Consider the following 25,592-nt stretch of genomic DNA (forward strand, 5'->3'; position numbering starts at 1 on the left):
TTTTTATTGTTGTTGATGTCATCGTTGTTGGATAGGGCAGAGAGAAATGGAGAGAGAAGGGGAAGACAGAGAGGGAGAGAGAAAGACACCTGCAGACCTGCTTCAATGCCTGTGAAGTGACTCCCCTGCAGGTGGGGAGCTGGGTGCTTGAACCGGGATCCTCACGTCAGTCCTTGCGCTTTGTGCCACGTGCGCTTAACCCACTGTGCTACCGCCCAACTCCCTTCCACTAGTGATTCTTACGTTTACACACAAGCTAGAGTCACTGGCGCATATATATTTCTTTTTTTTTTAATTTTCTTAATCTTTATTTACTTATTGGATAGAGACAGCCAGAAATTGAGAGAGAAGGGGGAGATAGAAAGGGAGAGAGACAGAGAGACACCTGCAGCACTACTTTACCACTTGCAAAGTTTTCCTTCTGCAGGTGGGGACTGGGGGCTTGAACCTGGGTCCTTGTACATTGTAACATGTGCGCTCAACTAGATGCACCACCACTCAGCCCCCCATATATATATTTCTAGTTAACTTAATCTACCATAGTTCACGAAATCAGGAAATAAAATTGGTAAAATGCTTGAGTCAGCTGGAAATAGTTCAAAGCATTTACTTACTTTGTGAATACTTAGAGGGAGAAAATCTCTGAATTCCCTCAGACACATATGTAGATAAGTATAGCTGTTTCTATTTGCATAGTGCAGGTCTATAAAATAAAGTGCTCAAACGACAGCCCTCAATTAATGTTTTACTTGAGAAAATGTTTCTTGAGCATAGGTGAGTTAAGGACATGCACTAGGTTTATAAACTTCCTCCTAAAATTTTAAGGAATACAATTATGAAATAACAAATACATAAAAATGAGAAATGGCTGGGGGGGGTGGACGATTGCACTATGAGCACTTAACCTGGTGCACTAAGAGCAAGGACAAGTGCAAGGATCCAGGTTTGAGCCCCTGGCTCCCCACCTGCAAGGGGGAGTCACTTTACAAGTGGTGAAGTCTATTTTTTTTTCTCTCCCTCTCTATCTCACCCTCCCCTCTCAATTTCTCTCTGTCCTATACAACAACAACAACAATGGCAGAAAAGGCTGCCAGGAGCAGTGGATTTGTAGTGCTGGCGATAAACGTGGAGGCATAGGAAAAAAAATGGCAGATGGGAAGATTATGTTCCTGGAACACTTTCTTACATATAACTTTGTAAATATATCAAGCAGGTGAGTTCAGGGTGGAATATACAATTATATCACCAAAACAAAGAGTAAAAGGAGAAAAGAGAATAAACACTCCAATATTAGAACAAACTTGTGTTAGGATGGTTTTGTGCAGTATTGGAGATGAGGATTTTACCCAGAATACTCATCATGTGATGTGCATTACCTTGAGGCAGAAGAAATGTAAGGTGGTGACTAAAATAAGGGATAAGAGCACATACTGGATGTGAAAATACATGTCTTAAATATCACAGAATCTTTGTGAAGAGATTATTCAGTTTGGAGACTAAACTCCCATTATATAAATCAATTACATGCCATCAGACAGAAGATTCCAAGCTTGGTTATTTTTGAAAATAAGATTTGTGACATTTCATAGAATCTGTTTTGAAATAGAGGAAACTGATTCTAAATCAAAGGAAACAGAAATTCAGAAGACTTACATGTATCTGTACAAGTACTGCTAACCGATTGTGCCACTGGAGCTCCAAGACTTCAATATATCTGAACTGCATATCCCCTTAGTTGCTGCTTGTGTGAAATGTGAAATGCATTTTGCCATTAAGACATGGCATCGATTCTTCTAGAATTTCTACTAGTATTAATTCTACACTTAATAGACATGGCCCTACTTAAAAAAATTTTTTTTAAATATTTTTATTTATTTATTTTCCCTTTTGTTGATCTTGTTGTTTTATTGTCGTAGTTGTTGATGTCATCACTGTTGGATAGGACAGAGAGAAATGGAGAGAGGAGGGGAAGCTAGAGAAAAGGAGAGAAAGATAGACACCTGCAGACATGTTTCACCGCTTTGAAGCGACTCTCCTGCAGGTGGGGATCCAGGGGCTCGAACTGGGATCCTTACACAGGTCCTTATGCTTAACCTGCTGCACTACCACCGACTCCCGGCCCTACTTTTTTTTTTTTAAAAAAAAATCTTATAAGAAATAATTAAAAGTGGTCATGGTCTTATCTTCAAATTTTTTTGACAAGCCTAAGAGTTCAACTAAGACAGTTTTTCCCCCCCAAATAAATGTGATCACAAAACAGTTTCAGTTAAAAGAACCCTGTCATCAATTATTTTTGGAGAGTATAGTGGTCTCTATTTTATCTCCATTGGTCACCATTTCCTTTCTACCACTGTCATGCATGCTTACAGTCATATTTTAAACTACTTCATCTTTTCTAACTTAAAACACAAATTCTGGGGGCCAGGAGGTAGTTCACCTGGTAGAATGGACACTATTATGTTTGCGGACCTGAGTTTAAGTCCTGCTCACTACATAGAAACACCATACAAAAGGGAAGCTTCATGATAGAGCAATGCTATGGTGCCTCTCATTCTCTCTCTCTGGCTCCCTGTTCCTTTTTGTCTTTCACCCTCTATCTGGCAAAAAAGGGAAGGAAAATAAAAAAGTCAACAAGAAGCAGTAGAACCCTAAGCTCCAGCAAATCTCTGGAGACAAGTAAAAACAAAACAAAAGAAACAAAACCATAATTTCTAGCACAATTCTGAGCACCATTTTCCTCATTTTAACTTGTGTTTTCTAGTATGACTGTCAGCTCACTTGCCCTTCAAGTTTCTTCCAGTTCAGCAGTCTCCTGTCTCCCCACTAACCCATATCCCTTTGTTCTTTGACATTCCTTGTCCATACACACATATATGTATGTGCATATAATCTATGTGTATATCTACATACTATGTACATGTATGTGTGTCTAAGTCTGTGTATGCATTCCTATCTAGAAAGAAACATCATGTTGAGTTAAATATCTGTTATTTTCCTTTTTTCAATGTGCTGTGCTCCTTCCTACACTGGGCCTTCTCACAGGCGGTTGCCTTAGTTTGAAGCTCATTGCCTCAACTCCTCTCCCTGACCCACCAGGTCCTACTCTACCCTTAGTGTCTAAATTGCCACTCCCTCTCATCTCATTGGGGAATGTGGGACAATGGAAGGGTCAGTGATGTTAAGTTTTATTTTCTGATTTGCTAACTGATTATCCAAATCAGAGAGAGAAAAGAACACCAAGCTTACTAAGGAAGACCAGATTTGGTGGCTTTAGAGTATTTTGACATATCCAAGAAAAGGTAGTCAATGGGAGCTGCGTATGGCTCCGTCATGAGAGTAAACCCAGGGATTTAAACTTTACTCATAATTTAAATACTGAAATAAATTTTATTTTTTAATTTTTAAATGTGGGCTGACTAGAATTTCTAAGGTCTATACTTTAACACAGACCTTTGTAATAAAAAAAGAAGTGAGTCAGAAACAGAAGGATGACTATGGGATGATCTTACTCACAGGCAGAAGTTGAAAAAAAAATCAGAAGAGAAAATACTGAACAGAACTTGGACTGGAGTTGGTGTATTGCTCCAAAGTAAAAGACCCTGAGGTAAGTGGAGGGGAGGGTCCAGATCCTGGAACATGATGGCAGAGGAGGACCTAGTGGAGGCTGTTCTGTTATGCAGAAAACTGGGAAGTGTTATGCATGCACAAACTATTGTATTTACTGTTGACTTTAAAACATCAATCCCCTAGTAAAGAAGTAAAAAATATCAACATTAACTAGCTAGAGAAGTTGGATGAACCTATGACAATACAATTAAAGAATGGTAAAAGAAATAAGAACAGGAATAAAATCAGTCATGTTATTCTCCTCACCTATTTCCTATTATGGACTGCAAAAGCTGAATAAGGGCAAGAGACTGGCATACTTTAACAATGACTCTTTAGTTACTATCAGGCCATCCCATCAACTGGGGCCCTATTCGGGGAGTCCTGAGATTCCCAAACAGACACGATGGGCCTAGATCTCTAATAAATCCCTTTCTCCATTGTTACCAGTCATCTCTATCAGGAACAAGACATTAGACCCCTTTGTGGGCCCCCATAGGACTTTGCCCTCAACTTGGATCAACAACAGTAGAGAGTGTTCCATCCTTTGAAGGGAGGCTGGACAACATACTCTATGCTACACCTGAGGAAGATGGGTCCTGATATTGGGACAGGTTGGAACGTTCCTACTCATGACCACAGAATGTGAGCACAGATCTACAGGGACGCAGAGGTCACATAGGCTCTCAAACTGAATATGGGTCCCAGATCACATCAGATCGATGGGGTTACAGTCAACAGTATTTATACACCTTTCCTGTATCAGGGAATTTACTCTCTTCCCTGATCCTTCTTTCTGGTCCTCTTCCCAGCCATGACATCTTCCCAGACAATAACTTGGGTCCACCTGCATATCAGATTTCAGACTCAGGGGAAATGAAGGAAAAAAGAAAGAAAGCAAGCAAAAAAAAAAAAAAAAAAAAAAAAAACTAGTTTAGCCACAGGCTCTTTGGAATATAACTAAAATATGCCTACTAGCTATCTACAAAACAAAGACCCCCCTCCCAGCTCTTCATCTGCACTACTCCAGCCTTTAGGTTCATGATTACCCAACACCTTATTTGGATTTTTACTCTCTTTTCAGCCACCAGGTTCCAGATGCTAGCATGATGCCAACCAGACTTCCCTGAATAGACGACCCCACCAATGTGTCCTGGAGCTCTGCTTCCCCAGAGCCCTGCCCCACTAGGGAAAGAGAAAGACAGGCTAGGAGTATGGATTGACCTGTCAACACCCATGTTCAGCAGGAAAGCAATTACAGAAGAAGCCAGACCTTCCACCTTCTGCATCCCACAATGACCTTGGGTCCATACTCCCAGAGAGTTAAAGAATAGGAAAGCTATCAGGGGAGGGAATGGGATACAGTGTTCTGGTGGTGGGAATTGTGTGGAGTTGTACCCCTCTTGTTCTATGTTTTGTCAGTGTTTCCTCTTTATAAATAAAATAAAATATAAAAAAAAATCAGTCATGTATTATAACTTTATATTTATAAGATTATTCCACTGTCTGGTTCCACTACAAGATTATAAACTCCACCAGGAAAAGATGCTTCTCTATTCCGCATCTCATACAGTACCCTTCACAGTGTAGTTACTGTATTGTGTTTCTTAACTTCATCTAACTCATAGCAATAGTTAATACCTTTTGACAACAATACCATTTTAGGAAACTGTTCAAAATGTAGTTAGCAAAGACCCTAGTAACAAAGCAAAATTAATGTGTCTCAAGATTCTCAACTACACTGGCATACTGCAAAATCCTACTGAGAGAGTGACATTTTTATTCTTGAATAAATACATTGTTTTTAAGAATTCCTGTGTTGTGATAAATTAATGAAATATCAAAGTGAAACATGCAGAGCATTACAGAGGAGAGGGAGACAATTTATTTATGTGCCTCTCTGTTGTTTTCGATGGGTTAGATTGTTTTCGCCAGGCTGGCTTCACGGGCGGGTAACAGACAACCCGGGACTCATGGCTGGGTTGTAGGCAGTATCTCTTTATTCATGCAGGACGCAGCACAATCTAAGACGAGCTAAGTTAAACTCAAAGTACAGTAAAACTCACAATGCTGTCTTTATATATACTTGCCAAGTAGGGTGGAAACAGGATGTGACATAGAGAGGGTGGAGAGAAAAGTGACTGGTAAAAATCAGAGTGTGACAAGGAGGGGGCAGATTAGGCGAGAATCCTATCACTGAACCACAAATGCCCTGGAGGGAGGGTGGAACTTGTTAACAGTAAATAGAATGAAGTGGTTATGTAAATAGAATAGTGTTAAGCAGGGGGGATTTAAACCAAATGAAACAGAAAGGGTCTCATGCATACCAACACCTCTCTATACATCCAGGGTGTTTGGTATAGAAATAATATCTTCACAGGGTGCCTCCTCACCTGGTAGAACATATGCCTTACCATATATGATGCACTGGGTTCGATCCCTGACATCGCACAGAAGCACAATGGACAGCATCTGGTGGAGCAGTACTAAAGTGTCTTTATTCTTTCTCTGTCCCTGCCTCCCTCTCTAAGTAAAATGGAAGAGACTGGCACAAGGAGGCCACTCAATTGTACTGTACATATATGAGACCCTGAGTTCGTTCCCCAACACTGCATAAAAACAGGGAGACAGACAGAACCTTGCTTACCTGAATAAAGCTACCACATTCTCTTTTGTTGCTAGTACATCCTCCTCTGGAAGCATACTCAAAATTGCAGCTTTCAAAAATACATATGTTGCCTTGAGGAAAAGGAGATAGGTTGCTAGTTACCGAATATTTCTAAGTACAGGACATCTCTACAATGCAATGACCCACAAAATCTTACAAATATAATACTTAAGGGGGTAGGGATATAGCATAATGATTATGCAAAGAGACATTCATGCCTAAGACTCCAGAGTCCCAGGCTCAATCCCCCACACCATCGTAAGTCAGCGCTAAGTAGTGCTACGGTAAAATAACAACAGTATTATTATTATTATTATTATTATTATTTAAGGGGCATGGAAGAAATAAAACAAAATACTATAGTGGCCATTCCAAATGAGAAAAATGCTTTTTACTTAGTTTTGATCAATTTTTTTTATCACAAGACAACAAAGTTAATAGCTGAAAAGCTGGATAAGATTAACAAGAGATCATGATCTCAATCCTCTCAACTTCTAACAAATGAACCAGAATTAATTTTGGTTATTATGAAAGAAATATTTGTCATCAGGACATAAGAAAAACTACAAAATTTATCAGAAGCACTGATATATGCATTTAAGATAGAGACAGATAGAAAGAAAGTAAAAGACACCACAGCACTGGAGCTTCCTTCAGTGTGGTGGGGGCCAGGCTTGAACCTGTGTTTCTCACATGGCAAAGCAGCACACTATCCAAGTGAGTTGCTTCACCTGTCCAGAAGTATTGGTATTTAATAACTTTTAAATATAAGTACAGTTTATCTTCAGAGGTAAAGTTCTGTTAAAAAAACTCAAGGTAAAGGTACTTTTAAAGCATGTAATACTGGGGACAATCTTTAAAAACAGAGGGTACTTAGTGCATACTTCTCCATTTGATAGATCTGAATTAGGGAAAAAAAAGTGTTGATGGAACAATACTAGGCTGCAAAGTGAAAATTATGGCCATTTATTAGAAAACCTATGACATTAATGAAAGCACTGTACTTTACCTTGGACCATTTACTCTCTTTGCAAAGCAGATCTGAATAGTGATACGCCTGCATCCAATTTTGTTGAAATAGGTGAATCCACATCAACTCCCAGTAGCAGAGATGGTGAAACTGTTTCCATTCTTCTTGAACTGAAATGCATTTTCGAAATGTCTCTTGTGCCTATAAGTCAATTGCATAAAGCTGATCATCCAGATATTAGACAAGGAGATAATAACCTAATGGGAAAATACATAAAACACTATGTACAAAAAGAACAAAATCATCATTCATTAAACCATTCAACATATGTTCCTTTCCTTACACGCAATGATACAGTTAAGCTCTATCTATTTAACTTCTTGAGGGGGCCAGAGGAACTTTATAACATAGGAATAAGGAAGTTCTTTCTCAAATAAGACATAAAATGCAGTGGTTTATTAAGAAAGACTGACAGGGAATCGGGCAGTAGCGCAGTGGGTTAAGCGCACATGGTGCAAAGTGCAATGACCAGCATAAGGATCCCGGTTCGAGCTCCCAGATACCCACCTGCAGGGGAATTGCTTCACAAGTGGTGAAGCAGCTCTACAGGTGTCTATCTTTCTCTCCCCCTCTCTGTCTTCCCCTCCTCTCTCCATTTCTCTCTGTCCTATCCAACAATGATGACATCAATAACAACAACAGTTATAACTACAACAATAAAACAACCAGGGCAACAAAAGAGAACAAATAAAAAATAAATATATATAAAAAAAGAAAGAGTGGTAATACAAATAAAAACACCCAGAGGGTGAAATATACTTTAAACAAAGTTTAAGGTAATTAATAAACCAAGAGAAAATATCACTATATAAGTAAATGTCCTTATCACCACAATTTAAAAGATCCTTAAGAAAAATAAAAATCAATGGGTAAACTGGCAAAATATCAATAGTCTAATCAGAGAAAAAAATGTTCACATGACAAATATACATATTAAATTTATAAACTGAAAGGTAAACACTTTAAATTATATCATTTCTCAGCTATCACATTGGCAAAAATTAAATAGAAAGCTAATGCCCAGACTTAGCAAAATATATTATAAGCATTTTCATATCTTTACAACAGTTTAAGGGGAAGTTAGGAGGGTAAATTAACTAGATTTATCAAAATGTAAACAGTTTTGACCCAGAAATCCTAATTATAAGAAATTATTATATATAAGCACATCTATGCATAAAAATAACACACAATACTTAGAACATTATTGTTTATATAAGCCAAATGACTATCAGCAGAATGACTATCCCTTTAATTATTGTATCTGATTCATACAACAAAAGTCACATCCAAAAGCATGAGGGAGCAAGGCTCTAAATTGAAGTTGGGAGGAGTGTGCAGTCACCTATCACAGGAAGATGAGAAATTGTACCTATGGTGTCATCAACTGCACTGTAAACTGTTATTCCCCAATGAAATGATTTGGTGGAGGGCAGGTAGGCGGGGGCTGAGAAAGAGAGAGCTATAGATATATTTACCTGGAAAGATGCAAATTGTCAAAAACCATCACAGGAAAATAAATATGCTTAGCCCATGTATAGAAGAAAGTTATGAATACAATTATATAGAAGGCTCCACTCTTCAAAGAATTAGTGAATAATTCCCATGGATGGAGTATGTACATATAGAACAGTGGGGACCCTATCTCAGGCAAAGACTAGTTTATAAGGTCAATACACATAATGCAGGAATTGATAACAAAGTTTTCTGAAAAACATTTAAATCATCCTTTTGTATTTTATATATTCTATCATGAACTGCCTTGTGTACTTGATGGCCAATGCAGACTACATTCAGTAGTTGCCCCATATAATAGAACACATACACAACATTAACCTTTGACTTTCAAATATGTTTTCCCTTTATATCTATTTAGTGCAAAAGGCTGAGTTTAATGTTGAATGTGTATATATGTGACTCAACTTCACCATACAGGCAACTCCCAAATAATTCTCCCAAATAAATTACCTCTTCTACGTTTCCTTTTAGCAGCTGTATTCGAGCATGATAAAACAACATGAGTGAGCCCTGTGGAGAAAGGAAGAAATCTGTTTAACATCAGTGCTGACTGACTGATCATGGCTGAACTATATACTTGAAATTGTAAGCATACATTTGGAAATTGCTGGAGGAAGGGTGCAAGGAGACTCTCTGCTTCCACAACATTCACTTCTCCTGTACCTAAAATTTAATAGGAAAAGTCTCAGTCCTCATGAAACATGGTACATATTTATAACTAATACTCCAAATTTCCTTAATAAGTATCATAGAAAAAGTGAAAACTGTGGTTTTATGATTTTTCACTTTTGAGAAATAAAAGTAATACAAATCTCATCCATGGCTTTATACTAAAAAGTCTAAGATAGAGTAATTCTTAAGAATGGAAGTGGCTATCTTAGATCCTTAATTGGAATTTCTGGTTTTAATGGCAATGTTAATTTTTTTTACAACATTTAATTTTCTATGAAAAAAGAAATCTGATATGAATATATTCAAATAAATTATTTGAAAGGAAATTTGTAGTTTTTTTTTCCCCTTCAACAGAATAAAATATATTCAGTAAAAGAAACTCTCCACTACTTCTAAATGTTACTATGATGACAAATGTTAACTGTTTTTATCTTTACTCAAAAACAGAGAAAGTAAAAAAATATGAATTATTTGTTCTAATATTTTTCTAAATGTTTACTTACTTAAATGAAATACATTTAACTTTCAGTAATATGAAATATAATCTGGTCCTTACCAAGTATTAGGGAGATATAAGTATGAAAAGCTAGAATAGTCAAGCAGCACAGTGGAGACCTCATGCTTATTCCAGATGCACCTTCCCTTAACTGCAGGAGACCTAGGTCCTGCGGGAATTAAATGAGAAAGACATGATTGAAGAACTATACTCAAACATTAAAAAAAAAAAAACATTTAAAAACTCACAGATAGCCAACCTTCATAAAGAGGGGTCTGTTTTCAATGCTTGCAACAGTGGTAATAACTAATTCTAAACAAGATTTACATCAGGGTGAATGATTAAGAGGAAGGGTGACCATAAAACAAGAAGATAGAGGCTATCCTGAAAAGATCACTATAATTATGCTATAGTCTAATAAGAACTTAAACAGTAGAATAAATGGGTGGCACTATAGCTTCTTGAACTTCCTCTCATACATTTCTTAAAACCTACTCTTTCAACTAACAAGGAAAGCTTTCACAATATGGTAAGAACATACTGGGTGTTATGATTCATGGATGTTACAGACTACAGTAATAGCCACACAAAAATGTGAGAATCGTGGAAAACTAATTTTTTTCTCACTTAGCGTTAGAGAAAAATTTATAGAAGTGTACAGAAACTCAAAGACTGCAACTATGTTTGAGTCATGCAAATAATAATAAAATGTTAGCTACAGAAATCTAGGTTACTCTCCTGATTTGACAGGAGATGCTAGGTTTACAAAAATGTTATAGAAGCATATATTCACCTTTAACTATACAAGAGTACTAGAGGTCTAGCAAGCAGAAATGTTTATAAAATGCAACTTTTCATTCCAGTATTTTGGTGACAAAGTTGAAAATGGTTAACTTTGAAAAGAGAGACCCATCTCTAACACCTGGAAAATATGTCCTGAGAGTAAAAGTTCTTTATCATTCTCCAAGTTGCCAATAATTGTCATGCTAGTTATGAAGTCCTACTGAATTGCCTGCATGTTGGATAAATGAGGTCTTAGCTTCCATGTCAAAGATAAGATAAAATTAAATTTGTACCCGATTTCCAGAAAATCCTATAAATTCTAGTAGTCTAATAATCCGTGCTGGTAAAAGGGACAGCATCTGTAACAAATAAAAAAAGTATACAAGTATGTTATTATATCTAACTAAAGAAAAATGTTAAAATCCGATTAAAAATGATAACATGAAAAAATTAGAACCAACTAGACATGTCTCAATTATCACAGTCTATCTACAATAATCATTACTTATAAATTAATTTAACTTAATTAAGATAAGGCATTAAAAATTAAAATCTGGCCCTTTCAAGGTGATATAAATACATGTTCCATTAAAAACAAACACTTATTTATGAGAGACAAGAAAACAAAACAAAACAAACAAACAAAAAAGCAGAGCATCTCTCTGGCACATGCAAGGCCAGAAAGTGAACTAAGACTTCCATCTTGAGAGGAGGTCAATGTTTTAACCACTGTGCTACTTACTGGGCTGTTACATACTCCTTTTATGTGGAATAATAAAGTGCTGAGGAAGCAATATCTCAGTGTCCACCTCTAAACATAGTTTAGTGTTCTATTCCAGAAAGCCAAAGTTTTTGTCATAGGTACCATTCAGAAGTCACAGGTACCACTCAAAAGTAGATATTTGTAGTACCACAGCCCTTCTCTGGAGCACAGCAGTAAAAGGAAACCTTTCCCTTAAAGAACTTTGAGCACAGTAACTGGTGTTCACTTTGCTTGGAAGGAGAAAGAGCCAGATGCACACTGATTATATACTAACTCATGGTCTATAGACTAAAGCTTGACTAAATGGTTGCAACATGGCTAGGAAATTGGCAGGGTTTGGGAGGGTTATATGACTAGAATTCTTGGAATGCATGAAAAACATGAAGATATTTGTATCCCCATGTGAATGCTGAATGTTGAGTTGTGCATGCTTAGTGATGAATGCTAAGTTCACCAAAAGCTAACTCAACAGAAGAGGATTTCCATAATCAAATGAATGGTTCTGTAGACGCCATACAGTTTCCTTCCCCAGCCACCCATGTCATCAACAAATGGGTATGTGAACAAAGTCATGGAGATAACTCGCAATACTTTTCCACATCAATCTGAAAATCTTAAATAAATTTTCAAAATTTCTAAATAAGATATTGCAACTTGACAGATATCTACTCAAACTCTATCTCACGCAGAGCATCAATATTACCCTCAAGGTAAATGGTTTCTGCCTCAGCTATTTGCATTACAACTACATGCCATTTTTGCAGTAATCATATTTCTGATGTGGAAATGGAACTGGATTCCAGGTTCCTTATTAACAAAAGCAGTTGCTCTCCTTTCCTCGCCTCTCCCGGATCAACTAGGAATACCAAAGGAGACCACCCGGACCGAAACAAGACAGCACTAGAATGACCACAGAAACCCAGTAAATCACCCGTGAGTACAAACACGCGTGGCTGGTGACAGAGAGGAGAGAGGGGCCTAAGGAGAGATTAAGTGACTGCTAACAGTTCGACAGTTTGTCAGTGGAGACACCACCTCCAGTCTGCTCCACCAACAAGGGGACAGCTGAAGGGAGGAAAGGACTCCCCAGAGACTCACCAAGTGCAATTCTGAGTCTCCATTGCTACTACCCTCAGAATCTGGAGCAGCAACAGGGAGGGACACCAGGGTACAGAGATCTAACTGGGAACTCAGAAGACCTATACCTCGGTGGCATAGCTGAGGGGCTGTGAAAGTCTCTTTGCATAACCACTGGATTATCTCTGCCACACCCTGCTTTATCTCTTGGTCAGGAGTCAGTGATTAAGCTAAGAAGCCTATTGATAGTTTAAAAGCCCTCAGGCTCCCATAGTCTACAGGGGAAAAAAAAAGGCTTTTACATCACTGAACTCCAACTCAGGGATTGAAAAAACTGTTAACTTATATAAAATGGTTAAAACAACAAGAAAAAATATTGGAGACTCGAACCAGGACAAGAGTCCAGCTAAAAGTCCTCCAGAGGGTGAAGCACAAAACGAGTTCAACATCCAAACATTAGCTAAGGAAATAATAACAGGAGTGAGTAAAGAATTTGAAAAAATTGTAATCAGAAATGCAGGAACAACAAATGAGAATATGGAAGAAAATTCTAATTATCTCATGGTTATTAGAGAGCTGAAAGCTGAAATCGCTGAGCTAAGAAGGCAACGAGTTGAACAAGCTAAAACAGTATCAGAGCAGAGCAACAAAATAGATGAACTCCAGAAAGCAGTAGAAGGCAGAGAGAATAGAATCAATGAGGCTGAAGACAGAATTAGCAAGATTGAGGATGAATTAGAGACAACTAAAAAAGAAGTAAGAGATCTCAAAAAGAGTTTAAGAGATGCTGAAAACAACAACAGAGTCCTATGGGATGACTTCAAAAGAAACAATATACACATTATTGGCTTACCAGAGGAAGAAAGAGAAGGGGAGGAAGAAAGCATTCTCCAGGCCATAATAGCTGAAAATTTCTCTAGTCTAGACAACACCAAAGACATAAAGATTCAAGAAGCCCAGAGGGTCCCAAACAGAATTAACCCAGACCTAAAGACACCAAGACATGTCATACTTAGATTGCAAAGGAATAAGGATAAAGAAAGGATCCTCAAGGCTGCAAGAGAAAAACAAAGAGTCACCTACAAAGGAAAACCCATAAGATTAGCAGCAGACTTCTCCATACAAACATTACAGGCCAGAAGAGAATGGCAAGATATCTATCGAGTGCTCAATGAGAAAGGCTTTCAGCCAAGAATACTATATCCTGCTAGATTGTCATTCAGACTAGATGGAAGCATCAAAACCTTCTCAGACAAGCAACAGTTGAAGGAAGCAACCATCACCAAACCTGCCCTGAAAGAAGTTCTGAAAGGTCTCCTATGAACAACCAGACCACCACAAATAGGACATATATCAAAACACTCTAAAACTCTACAAGAATGGCGTTAAAATATCTTCAATCTTTGATATCAATAAATGTCAATGGCCTGAATTCACCTATTAAAAGACACAGAGTAGGAAGATGGATCAGAAAACACAACCCAACAATATGTTGTCTACAGGAAACTCACCTAACGCAACAAGACAAACACAGACTTAAAGTGAAAGGATTTAAAACTATCATTCAAGCCAATGGCCCACAAAAAAGGGCAGGAACAGCTATTCTCATATCTGACATGATAGACTTTAAAATAGATAAGATTAAAAAGATAGGAATGGACACTACTTAATGCTCAGAGGATCAGTCAATCAAGAGGACTTAACGATTATTAATATCTATGCACCCAATGAGAAGCCATCTAAATACATCAAACTTCTACTGAAAGAGCTACAGCAATATATTAACAGTAACACAATCATAGTAGGGGACTTCAACACCCCACTCTCTCAACTTGACAGATCATCCAGGCAGAAAATCAGTAAAGACATAAGGGAGCTAAATGAAGAGATAGATAAACTAGAACTATTGGACATTTTCAGAGTCATTCATCCCAAGAAACTGGAATACACATTTTACTCAAATCCACATGGATCATTTTCAAGGATAGACCATATGTTAGGCCACAAAGACAGCATCAGCCTATTCAAGAGCTCTGAAATCATCCCAAGCATCTTCTCAGACCACAGTGGAATTAAACTAACACTTAACAATCAACAAAAGATTAGTAACAGTGCCAAAATGTGGAAGCTCAACAGTACACTTCTTAACAACTTCTGGGTCAAAGAGGAAATCAAGGAAGAAATCAAAATGTTTCGAGAGTTCAATGAAAATGAAGACACAAGCTATCAAAATATTTGGGACACAGCTAAAGCAGTCCTAAGAGGGAAGTTCACAGCTATACAAGCACACATTAGGAAACAAGAAAAGGCACAAATAAACAGCCTGATTGCACATCTTAAAGACCTAGAAGAAGAACAACAGAGGAATCCTAAAGCAACCAGAAGGACAGAAATTACTAAAGTTAGGGCAGAAATAAATAACATTGAGAATAGGAAAACCATACAAAAGATCAATGAAAGTAAATGTTGGTTCTTCGAAAGAGTAAACAAAATCGACAAACCTTTAGCCAGACTCACAAAACAAAAAAGGGAGAAGACCCAAATAAATCGGATAGTAAGTGAAAGAGGAGAAATCACAACAGACACTGCAGAAATACAACATATCATGCGAGGCTTCTATGAACAACTATATGCCACCAAGCTAGAGAACCTGGAAGAAATGGACGATTTCCTAGATACCTACCAAATTCCAAAACTAAGTAAAGAGGAAGTGGATAACATGAACAGGCCCATCACAGCTAATGAAATTGAAACAGTTATCAAAAATCTTCCCAAAAATAAAAGTCCTGGACCAGATGGTTTTACAAATGAATTCTACAAAACTTTCAAAGAAGAACTAATACCTCTACTTTTAAAAGTCTTCCAGAAGATTGAAGACACTGGAATACTCCCTGCCAGCTTCTATGAAGCTAACATCACCCTGATACCAAAAGCAGACAGGGACACAACAAAAAAAGAAAACTACAGACCAATATCTCTGATGAACATAGATGCGAAAATATTGAACAAAATTCTAGCCAACCAGATACAGCAGTATATCAAAAAAATTGTTCATCATGACCAAGTGGGGTTTATCCCAGGCATGCAAGGTTGGTTTAATATACGTAAATCAATCAATGTGATCCACCACATCAACAAAAGCAAAACGAAAAACCACATGGTCATATCAATAGATGCAGAGAAAGCCTTTGACAAAATACAACATCACTTTATGATCAAAACACTACAAAAAATGGGAATAGATGGAAAATTCCTGAAGATGGTGGAGTCTATATATAGCAAACCTACAGCCAACATCATACTCAATGGTGAAAAACTGGAAGCATTTCCACTCAGATCAGGTACTAGACAGGGCTGCCCACTATCACCATTACTATTCAACATAGTGTTGGAAGTTCTTGCCATAGCAATCAGGCAGGAGCAAGGAATTAAAGGCATACAGATTGGAAGAGAAGAAGTCAAACTCTCCTTATTTGCAGATGACATGATAGTATACATGGAAACCTAAGGAATCCAGCAAGAAGCTTTTGGAAATCATCAGGCAATACAGAAAGGTGTCAGGCTATAAAATTAACATTCAAAAGTCAGTGGCATTCCTCTATGCAAACACTAAGTTAGAAGAAATTGAAATCCAGAAATCAGTTCCTTTTTCTATAGCAACAAAAACAATAAAATATCTAGGAATAAACCTAACCAAAGAAGTGAAAGACTTGTATACTGAAAATTATGAGTCACTACTCAAAGAAATTGAAAAAGATACAAAGAAGTGGAAAGATATTCCATGTTCATGGGTTGGAAGAATTAACATCATCAAAATGAATATATTACCCAGAGCCATCTACAAATTTAATGCTATCCCCATCAAGATCCCAAGCACATTTTTAGGAGAATAGGAAAAATGCTACAAATATTTATCTGGAACCAGAAAAGACCTAGAATTGCCAAAACAATCTTGAGAAAAAAGAACAGAATCGGAGGCATCACACTGCCAAATCTCAAACTGTATTATAGGGCCATTGTCATCAAAACTGCTTGGTACTGGAACATGAACAGACACACTGACCAGTGGAATAGAATTGAGAGCCCAGAAATTAGGCCCCACACGTATGGACATCTAATCTTTGACAAAGGGGCCCAGACTATTATATGGGGGAAGCAGAGTCTCTTCAACAAATGGTGTTGGAAACAATGGGTTGAAACATGCAGAAGAATGAAACTGAATCATTGTATTTAACCAAATACAAAAGTAAATTCCAAGTGGATCAAGGACTTGGATGTTAGACCAGAAACTATCAGATACTTAGAGGAAAATATTGGCAGAACTTTTTTCCGCATAAATTTTAAAGACATTTTCAATGAAACGAATCCAATTACAAGAAAGACTAAGGCAAGTATAAACCTATGGGACTACATCAAATTAAAAAGCTTCTTCACAGCAAAAGAAACCACTACCCAAATCAAGAGACCCCTCACAGAATGGGAGAAGATCTTTACATGCCATACATCAGATAAGAGTTTAATAACCAACATATATAAAGAGCTTGCCAGACTCAACAACAAGACAACAAATAACCCCATCCAAAAATGGGGGGAGGACATGGACAGAATATTCACCACAGAAGAGATCCAAAAGGCCGAGAAACACATGAAAAATGCTCCAAGTCTCTGATTGTCAGAGAAATGCAAATCAAGACAACAATGAGATATCACTTCACTCCTGTGAGAATGTCATACATAAGAAAAGGTAACAGCAGCAAATGCTGGAGAGGGTGTGGGGTCAAAGGAACCCTCCTGCACTGCTGGTGGGAATGTCAATTGGTCCAACCTCTGTGGAGAACAGTCTGGAGAATTCTCAGAAGGCTAGAAATGGACCTACCCTATGACCCTGCAATTGCCCTCCTGGGGATATATCCTAAGGAACCCAACACATCCATCCAAAAAGATCTGTGTACACATATGTTCTTGGCAGCACAATTTGTAATAGCCAAAACCTGGAAGCAACCCAGGTGTCCAACAACAGATGAGTGGCTGAGCAAGTTGTGGTATATATACACAATGGAATACTACTCAGCTGTAAAAAATGGTGACTTCACCGTTTTCAGCCGATCTTGGATGGACCTTGAAAAAATCATGTTGAGTGAAATAAGTCAGAAACAGAAGGATGAATACGGGATGATCTCACTCTCAGGCTGAAGTTGAAAAACAAGATTAGAAAAGAAAACACAAGTCGAACCTGAAATGGAATTGGAGTATTACACCAAAGTAAAAGACTCTGGGGTGGGTGGGTGGGTGGGGAGAATACAGGTCCATGAAAAATGATGAATGAAATAGTGGGAGTTGTATTGTTAAATGGGAATCTGGGGAATGTTATGCATGTAAAAAAAAAAAAGAAGAAGAAGTAGAAACGCAAAGCAGAAATTGACTGAGTTTGGAGTATGGCACCAAAGTAAGAAAGCAGAAGTACACTAGAGTTTGCAGTGAGTACCTCCCTAATACTTCCTCTCCACTTTTCCAAGCTTTGGGTCCATGATTGCTCAACAATTTGTTTGGCTTTGTATGTTAACTCTCTTTTCAGTCACCAGGTTCCAGGTGTCATCAGGATGCCAGCCAGACTTCCCTGGATTGAAGACCCCACCAATGTGTCCTGGAACTCAGCTTCCCCAGAGACCCACCCTATTAGGGAAAGAGAGAGGCAGACTGGGAGTATGGACCGACCAGTCAACGCCCATGTTCAGCGGGGAAGCAATTACAGAAGCCAGACCTTCTACCTTCTGCAACCCACAATGACCCTGGGTCCATGCTCCCAGAGGGATAGAGAATGGGAAAGCTATCGGGGGAGGGGGTGGGATATGGAGATTGGGTGGTGGGAATTGTGTGGAGTTGTACCCCTCCTACCCTATGGTTTTGTTAATTAATCCTTTCTTAAATAAAAAATAAGAAAAAAAAGAAGAAAAAAAAAGCAGTTATGTTCTCTCTTTATTGTATAATCCAAAATTTTGCTGTACATGCACATAAATATTCATGTACTGACCAAAGCCCTCTCTGGGTGACAACACAGGAAAGAAAACTCATCCCATTCTAGTACTTATCATTCAAACCCAGGGAGAGGTTCTAGGGAAGGCTCAAATACATTTCAGTTCTTGAAACCTTAGGTCCTTTGGAAAAAAAAAAAAAAAACTACAATTATTTACTTACTAAATTAAAGGCCCCATTCCCAAGCTTAACACCCCCTTCAAATTCATAGAAGAACTGCTGTTCAGCTTTGCTTTTCTTGATCACATGCAGGATAGAAAGACATTCTCTGGAGTCAAAATAAAAGATAAAGCATCAGTTTACTATGATCTGTAAAACATTAAGTCAAATTACATACTTAAAAATTATAGATACTCCTAGTCAACATAATACAAGAGTTTCACATAGATAATGCTGTGCTGAGTTTATTCTTAATGTTACAGGCTAATACCAGTTACTAAGGGAAAATGGCAAACTCATTTCTACACTATCAAGATCAACCTTTCTGGGCTTAAAATAGGGTTCAAGCATCAGCAAAGCTCAGGTACAACAAGAGGACAACCACAGGGCTCTCACCTCACCATCCAGGTTCATCCAGTGCTGTGCACATTTCTGCAACTCTCTTTTCTAGTAATTGGTGACTGTTACAAATATTTCAAATAACATGCAAAAGCATAGCTGTTACTACAAAAGCAACCCACAGAGAATTGGTCACCCTTAACAGATTCTTATAAGGGCTGAGGAGATAGCATAACGATTTTACAAAAAGCCTCTCATGCCTGCAGTTCTAAAGGTCCCAGGTTCAATCAAATTAGAAATATTATAGTAACTTTTAAGTTTTTTCTCACACTTGTATTTAAATTTAAATTCTATAGTCCTATTGCATTGAATATATAGTGAGATAAAAAATATATCTAGTGCATTTTTACCAACATGAAATTTTTTCAAATATTATTTATTTATTTATATATTTATTTTCCCTTTTGTTGTCCTTATTGTTGTGGTTATTATTATTGTTATTGATGTCATTGTTGTTGGATAGGACAGAGAGAAATCAAGAGAGGGGGAAGACAGAGCTAGGGGGAGAGAAGGATGGATACCTGCAGACCTGTTTCACCACTTGTGAAGTGATCCCCCTGCAGGTGGGGAGCTGGGGGCTTGAACCAGGATCCTTATGCTTATTCTTGCACTTGGCGTCATGTGCACTTAACCCTCTGCGCTACCACTCGACTCCCAAACATGAAATTTTTAATAAAGTAGTCATCCATAGTGAGAATTATAAGTACAAACCATTTGGTACACAGTATAAGAATCACATAAAAACTACATCTTAATATTTTAACTTACTTATATATTTGGTAACTTGTTCTAATTTTGAGTCCACCTTTAATGAAGTTGATCATATTTTCATCCTGAAAACAATACAATTAAATAATTAAATCACTTAACCAAATGTTCTTAAATCTATCCCCAGAGCTACATTTTTGTAGCTCTTTTAAAGACATAATTTTAGGGTGAGGGTAGATAGCATAATGGTTATACAAAGAGACTTTCATGCTGGAGGCTCTCAAGTCCCAGGTTCAATCCCCCATACCTCCATAAGCCAGAACTGAGCAGTGCTCTGGTAAAAATAAATAAATAAATAAAAAAGGACAATTTTAAAATTAATATTCTTTTAATCAATACAAATTTCCTTCTGAGTTCATTCAAAATGATTGACTTCAAAGGCATACTCTAGGGTCAGGGAGATAGCAACAGGAGAGAGCTTTCATATCTGAGGTTCTGAGGTTTCTGATTCAAACCCCACACCAACCACAATAAGCCAGTGCTAAGCAGTATTAAAAAAAAAATAGGTATATTCTAATGTCAAATTTTCCTGTCCATCATACTCCAGTCAAGGAGAATACTGTCCTTCTTTAACAGATTACTTTTGCAAACAGGTTATTTAACATTGTGAATTTCATTCATATACATTTTCAAAATACAAATATGTGATCTGGATTATAAATCATCATTAATGCATTTGTTTTTTAGGGGAAAAAAAAGCCATTTCACTTCTCTTGCCATCAAGTCATGAACTAAAGAGAGGTAATTCATCCAGATGAATGTCATCTTGAAGGTGAACATTTTCAGATCTCAAGAGAATCTTTTAATAAATTGTATCAACCACTTAAAGAAAATTATTCTCAGGGCCAGGCAGTGATGCACCTGGTTAAGTGCACACGTTACAGTGCACAAGGACCTGGGCTTAAGCCTCTGGTTCCCACCTGTAAGGGGAAGCTTCATGAGTGGTGAAGCAGGGCTGTAGGTCTCTCTCTGTCTCTCTCCTTCTCTCTCAATTTCTGTCTCTATCCAATAATAATAATAATAATAAAAGAATAAATAAAAAAGACCTTTTTTTTAAAAAAAAATTACTCTCTAGTAAATGATTCTACTAGAGATGGTCTCATGTTTCCTGTTTCCAAAGATGCTATTCTAGATTATGAATATAAAAGTTATGCTCTGACACTGGATTTCTTATATACTTAATCATCTTTCTGAAACAAAAGATAAACTGATTTTAGTTTGCTATTTTATTACTTAATTAACACTTATAATATAATGATCAATAATGTAAGTTAACTAAGCAACTTCAATCTATATATTCCTACCTTTAGGAACTTTATGATTATACAAGTTCAAATATTGAGCAATAAATAGGTTATTCAATTAAGATCTGCTTCAAATAAAAACATTTAATTTCATGATTCATCAAACATTTACCAAATACCTTTTTTACCCCAGGCATCCAAAACCAAAATCAGATCAAAGCAATGCAGTATCCTAAGAGCTGGAGGCATGCACACAGATGGCAACATGCACAGGGTGTCATGAGAGCATGATAGAATGCGTAAAGGGACATGGAGAAATTCACAAAAGCCACTAAAAACAGATATGAACTGTGTCAGCAAATGGAAATTTGGGTAGAAAGGCAAGGAAGCATTAAAAATAATGATGCATTCACCATCACCCATGCTTTCATAATTCAACATTGCTACAGAACCTGCAGACAAGGAAAGAACCAAGAAGTAAGAAAACAGTGTCTACCGATGCCACTCAAGTGTGCACCACACCTGCCAGTAGCATTTGAAGACTTTGGTAAGAAGGGATTAGGGTTAGGAGAATACCAGGCTATTAGTTTGTGTTGCATTTCTGACGCTCTGATGTAGAATCACTGCAAGCTACTAAATGCTGAAGCAGAGATGACAAGGCAATAATCTCAGCCTTGAGAGTGGGCTCAATTACACAATGGAGGTAGGAAAAATTAGAGAGAAGGTCACTGGGTGGCTGTACAATCTAGGAAAGAGTTGATGAGCAGTTCTACTAGAGCAACCATGATCAGAACAAAGAGGAAAAGATGGAGCTGCTAAGTTTTCAAGAGCTAAAAGGAGCAAGACAGAATATGGAAGCATGACAAGGAACCAAGGATATCTCAAGTCCCCAAATAAAAAAATAAACCTTCAAGTCTCAGATTTGATTGTTAAATATTCACTTGGAAAACATATGAGAAAAAAGTTGGGGTCTCTATGATTAACATTATGTTTACAAAGGTAGTGAGACCATTGTTTTTAACTAATCTTCATAACATATAGGATTTTAGGAAACAGGGTTATGGGTCAGAATAATTCAATTTTACTAAATCAGAATCTAACCTAAAAGGCCAGCTCTAGGAAGGAAGGAAAAGGGAAAGGAAGGAAGGAAAAGAAAGAAAAATAATTTTGATACAAGGCAAAGCATAAAACCTGAGGAAGATCTTCCAGTTTACGAATCAATTCCTAATGCTTTACAATCTCTACCCCACCTCTCTCTCATTGTATCCATCATGGGCAGCCATGTTGTTAAAAATCCATGTTTTTCAGAAGTACTGGAATATACAGTGATAGGCAAAGTATTGGTTGTAACAGTTCCTAGTTGTGAAATTAAACTGCCTATAACAAAAGGATGTACTTGTTTTACTCAGGGATGTATAAAAATGTTATTTCAAAGAAAGAAATAAAAGCAACAAAGGAGAATGAGAATAGGAAGAAAGGAAAAATAACACCTGAAGTACACATAAAAAGTTTGGCTCTCTATGCATGCACAATTGGAGCTTTGCTGAAGCATCTGGTATAAGAATGGAATAGCCAAGGATGAAGGAACCTCCTCTGCTGGACTGCTCTTGCATGCAGCCCATCCCCATTAGCAAGTGCCAAGAGGGGCCGGCCGTTTCACAATTTGCATTCAGAGAAGCAGAGCCTAAAATAAGGCATGGCAGTTGCAAAACAGTTACTTTAAAAAGCAGCAGGTCCTGGGTGGGGGTAGATAGCATAATGTTTATGCAAAGAGCCTCTCATGCCTGAGGCTCCAAAATCCCAGGTTTAATCCCCTGTACCACCATAAACCAGAGCTGAGCAGTGATCTGGTAAAAACAAAAAAACAAACACAAAAAACAGCCGGTCCCAGTAAAACTCAATTACAAAATTAGCTCTTCTTACATATAAAGCTCCCTGGAATACATATATTTCTTTCAGTGCTAATCAGAACAACAAATATCTTTCACTGAAATTTCACATCAATAGAAGTGAAGCACTGACACAGAATTAAGTCACATTTTCTTTTTATGTCACACTGGCAGGCCTCCCAAGCAGTATGGATTCTAAGTTCATTACCTGCACAAATGTGAGTGCGGCTTTCTGTAGGAGACACTCGGCATAACAGATTTCAGCATGCATTTCCTCTATTAGAAACAAATAAGATTACATTAAGGGAAATCAAATGTCCACAGTAATTGCTGTGAGATGTTCAGAAAAGAGCGCTACGTAAATGAGCCCAAGAGAAACACAAAAACCTTGATTGCTCTTGTACCTTCATAAAAGTGGATGAGAATCTTGGTTCTTGCTTTTTCTGGAAGATTTTCCCAGAATGTGCAAAATGGTTCAGGGAAAGTACCTTTGGCCCCACTTAAATATAACTTCAAAAAGTCAGGCATTTAATGTCAGAAACCCATACTCAGTTCACAAAGGAAGTTAACATTCACAAACATTAAAAGAGAAAAGAGGAAGAAACTAATTTTTAACTTAACAGTAACATGCAAGCTTGACAGTTTTCAAGATTTATCAAGATTCTAGTTTCTAAAATATGATGGTATGTTGTTAAAATTCGGAGGCTCTTGCTGGCCGGGCTAGCTTCACGGGCGGGTAACAGAGACAACCAGAGACATACGGCTGGGCAGGGAAGCTGTATTACTTTATTCAGGAACAACGATTCATAAACTAAACCAAACTAATCACCAAACAGAACTCTGCTGTCTCTTTGCGGCGGCGCAAGCACTCTCTCTTACTCTCGAACTCAGGAACTCTCTAACTTTGCAACTCTTCAACTCTCCAACTGTGGAACTCTCCAACTCTTCTCTCTGGAACTCAGGAACCCTCTCTCGGGGTTCCTTGGGGCGGGGCCAAGCAGGCCCGCGAAATTAGCAGGACTGATCCAATTCTCTTGGCAGGGGAGAACTAGAACCCAATGTAAAGCATACAACAATTTTTTCTATTTTTTTAACTAAATGACTATAGTATCAACAGTAACTTTAAGTCTAAATTCTTACTAGACAAAGTTAAATGAAAAAGGTTTTCAACGTAATTCTCATAAAGATAAAATTAACTTACATTTAAAGTCTGAGGTAAAAATTAGTTAACAATCAATATATTTTAACTAAGTTGGTCTAAACAAAAGGTTAAATAGACTTGTTGATGTGTAAAACTCTCCATTACCTTCTCTATTAGAAATGGTAGATCGCACAATGGCTATGCTAATTATTCTCATGCCTGAGGTTTCCTTTCCTGACTCCATCTCGAATGGGTGTAACAAGAGGTTAAAAAGACGTTGTTGCTATGTAAAAGTCTCAAATTCCTTCTCTATTAGAAATATGCTAATAACAAGTTTTGTTTCATAGAAGTAAATTGCAGCCAGCTGCCTTTGGGACTCTAGGCCGTTTCCCTGCCCCCATGCAAATGCCCGTTGAGGCAGGTAGCCCCCCAGAGGCAAGAAATTTTTTTTTTAAGCTGATAAAGTTTTGCCCACAGAGACAAAAAATGGCCGGCCCCCTCAGGCCTTCCCTTGGCAACACACTGGTTCTTGTTACTTGCTTACATGTTTCTCCATGTTTGTGCCAGTTTCTTTTTTAAAAATGCCTGTATGATATATGTTTCTGTTCACCCCACACCCTTGATACTGTAGTCATTTAGTTAAAAAGAAAAGGGGGAATTGTTGTATGCTTTACATTGGGTTCTAGTTCTCCCCCGCCAAGAGAATTGGATCAGTCCTGTTAATTTCGCGGGCCCGCATGGCCCTGCCCCTAGGAACCCGGAGAGAGGGCCAGAGTTCCAGAGTTCATGAGTTCCGGAGTTGGAGAGAGTGCTTGCGCTGCCGCAAAGAGACAACAGAGTTCTGCTTGGTGATTAGTTTGTTTTAGTTTATGAATCGTTGTTCCTGAATAAAGAAATACAGCTTCCCTGCCCAGCCGTTGTCTCCGCGTCTCTGTTACCCACCCGTGAAGCTAGCCCAGCCCGCTAGAGCCTCCGAAATTTTAACAACAATGGTATGCTTATTATGGCAATGATTAAACACATTGTTAACTTAAAGAGAAAACTGTAATTCTGTATTTTTGAGTTCCTGTTTTGAAAGGACTTAATTTTTATGAGACAGGAGACCAGAACACTACTTAGCCCTGGCATAAGGTGGCATTGAGGATTGCGCCTGTGGCATTTGGTGACACAGGCATAGTTCATCTGTCCTAGTAGACTAAGCTATCTCTCCAGCTCTGGAATTCCCTAGAGTTATGTGAGAACTGCCCTCCATTCTTACCTTTTTGGTAAGAGCTTAGAAAGCATGACATTTTTCTGTGAAAGAAGTAACAGAAAAAGGTTACTTCTGAGTTCTTGAGAAATATTGC

The 25,592-nt window shown here is 37.8% G+C and overlaps 1 protein-coding gene across 1 annotated transcript in view; it reads right to left on the reverse strand.

Annotated features, from left to right (window-relative positions):
• Window positions 1–25,592, reverse strand: part of TTC39B (tetratricopeptide repeat domain 39B) — a 140,910-nt gene that overhangs the window by 28,501 nt on the left and 86,817 nt on the right. Inside the window, 9 exon segments of the mRNA XM_016193696.2 lie at window positions 6,254–6,345; window positions 7,284–7,445; window positions 9,273–9,332; window positions 9,418–9,485; window positions 10,051–10,159; window positions 11,067–11,132; window positions 18,809–18,914; window positions 19,973–20,037; window positions 23,314–23,381. Of these exon segments, the coding sequence (XP_016049182.1) occupies window positions 6,254–6,345; window positions 7,284–7,445; window positions 9,273–9,332; window positions 9,418–9,485; window positions 10,051–10,159; window positions 11,067–11,132; window positions 18,809–18,914; window positions 19,973–20,037; window positions 23,314–23,381 (796 nt within the window).

Source organism: Erinaceus europaeus, chromosome 10 (genome assembly GCF_950295315.1).
Source record: "Erinaceus europaeus chromosome 10, mEriEur2.1, whole genome shotgun sequence".
Taxonomy (NCBI): domain Eukaryota; kingdom Metazoa; phylum Chordata; class Mammalia; order Eulipotyphla; family Erinaceidae; genus Erinaceus; species Erinaceus europaeus.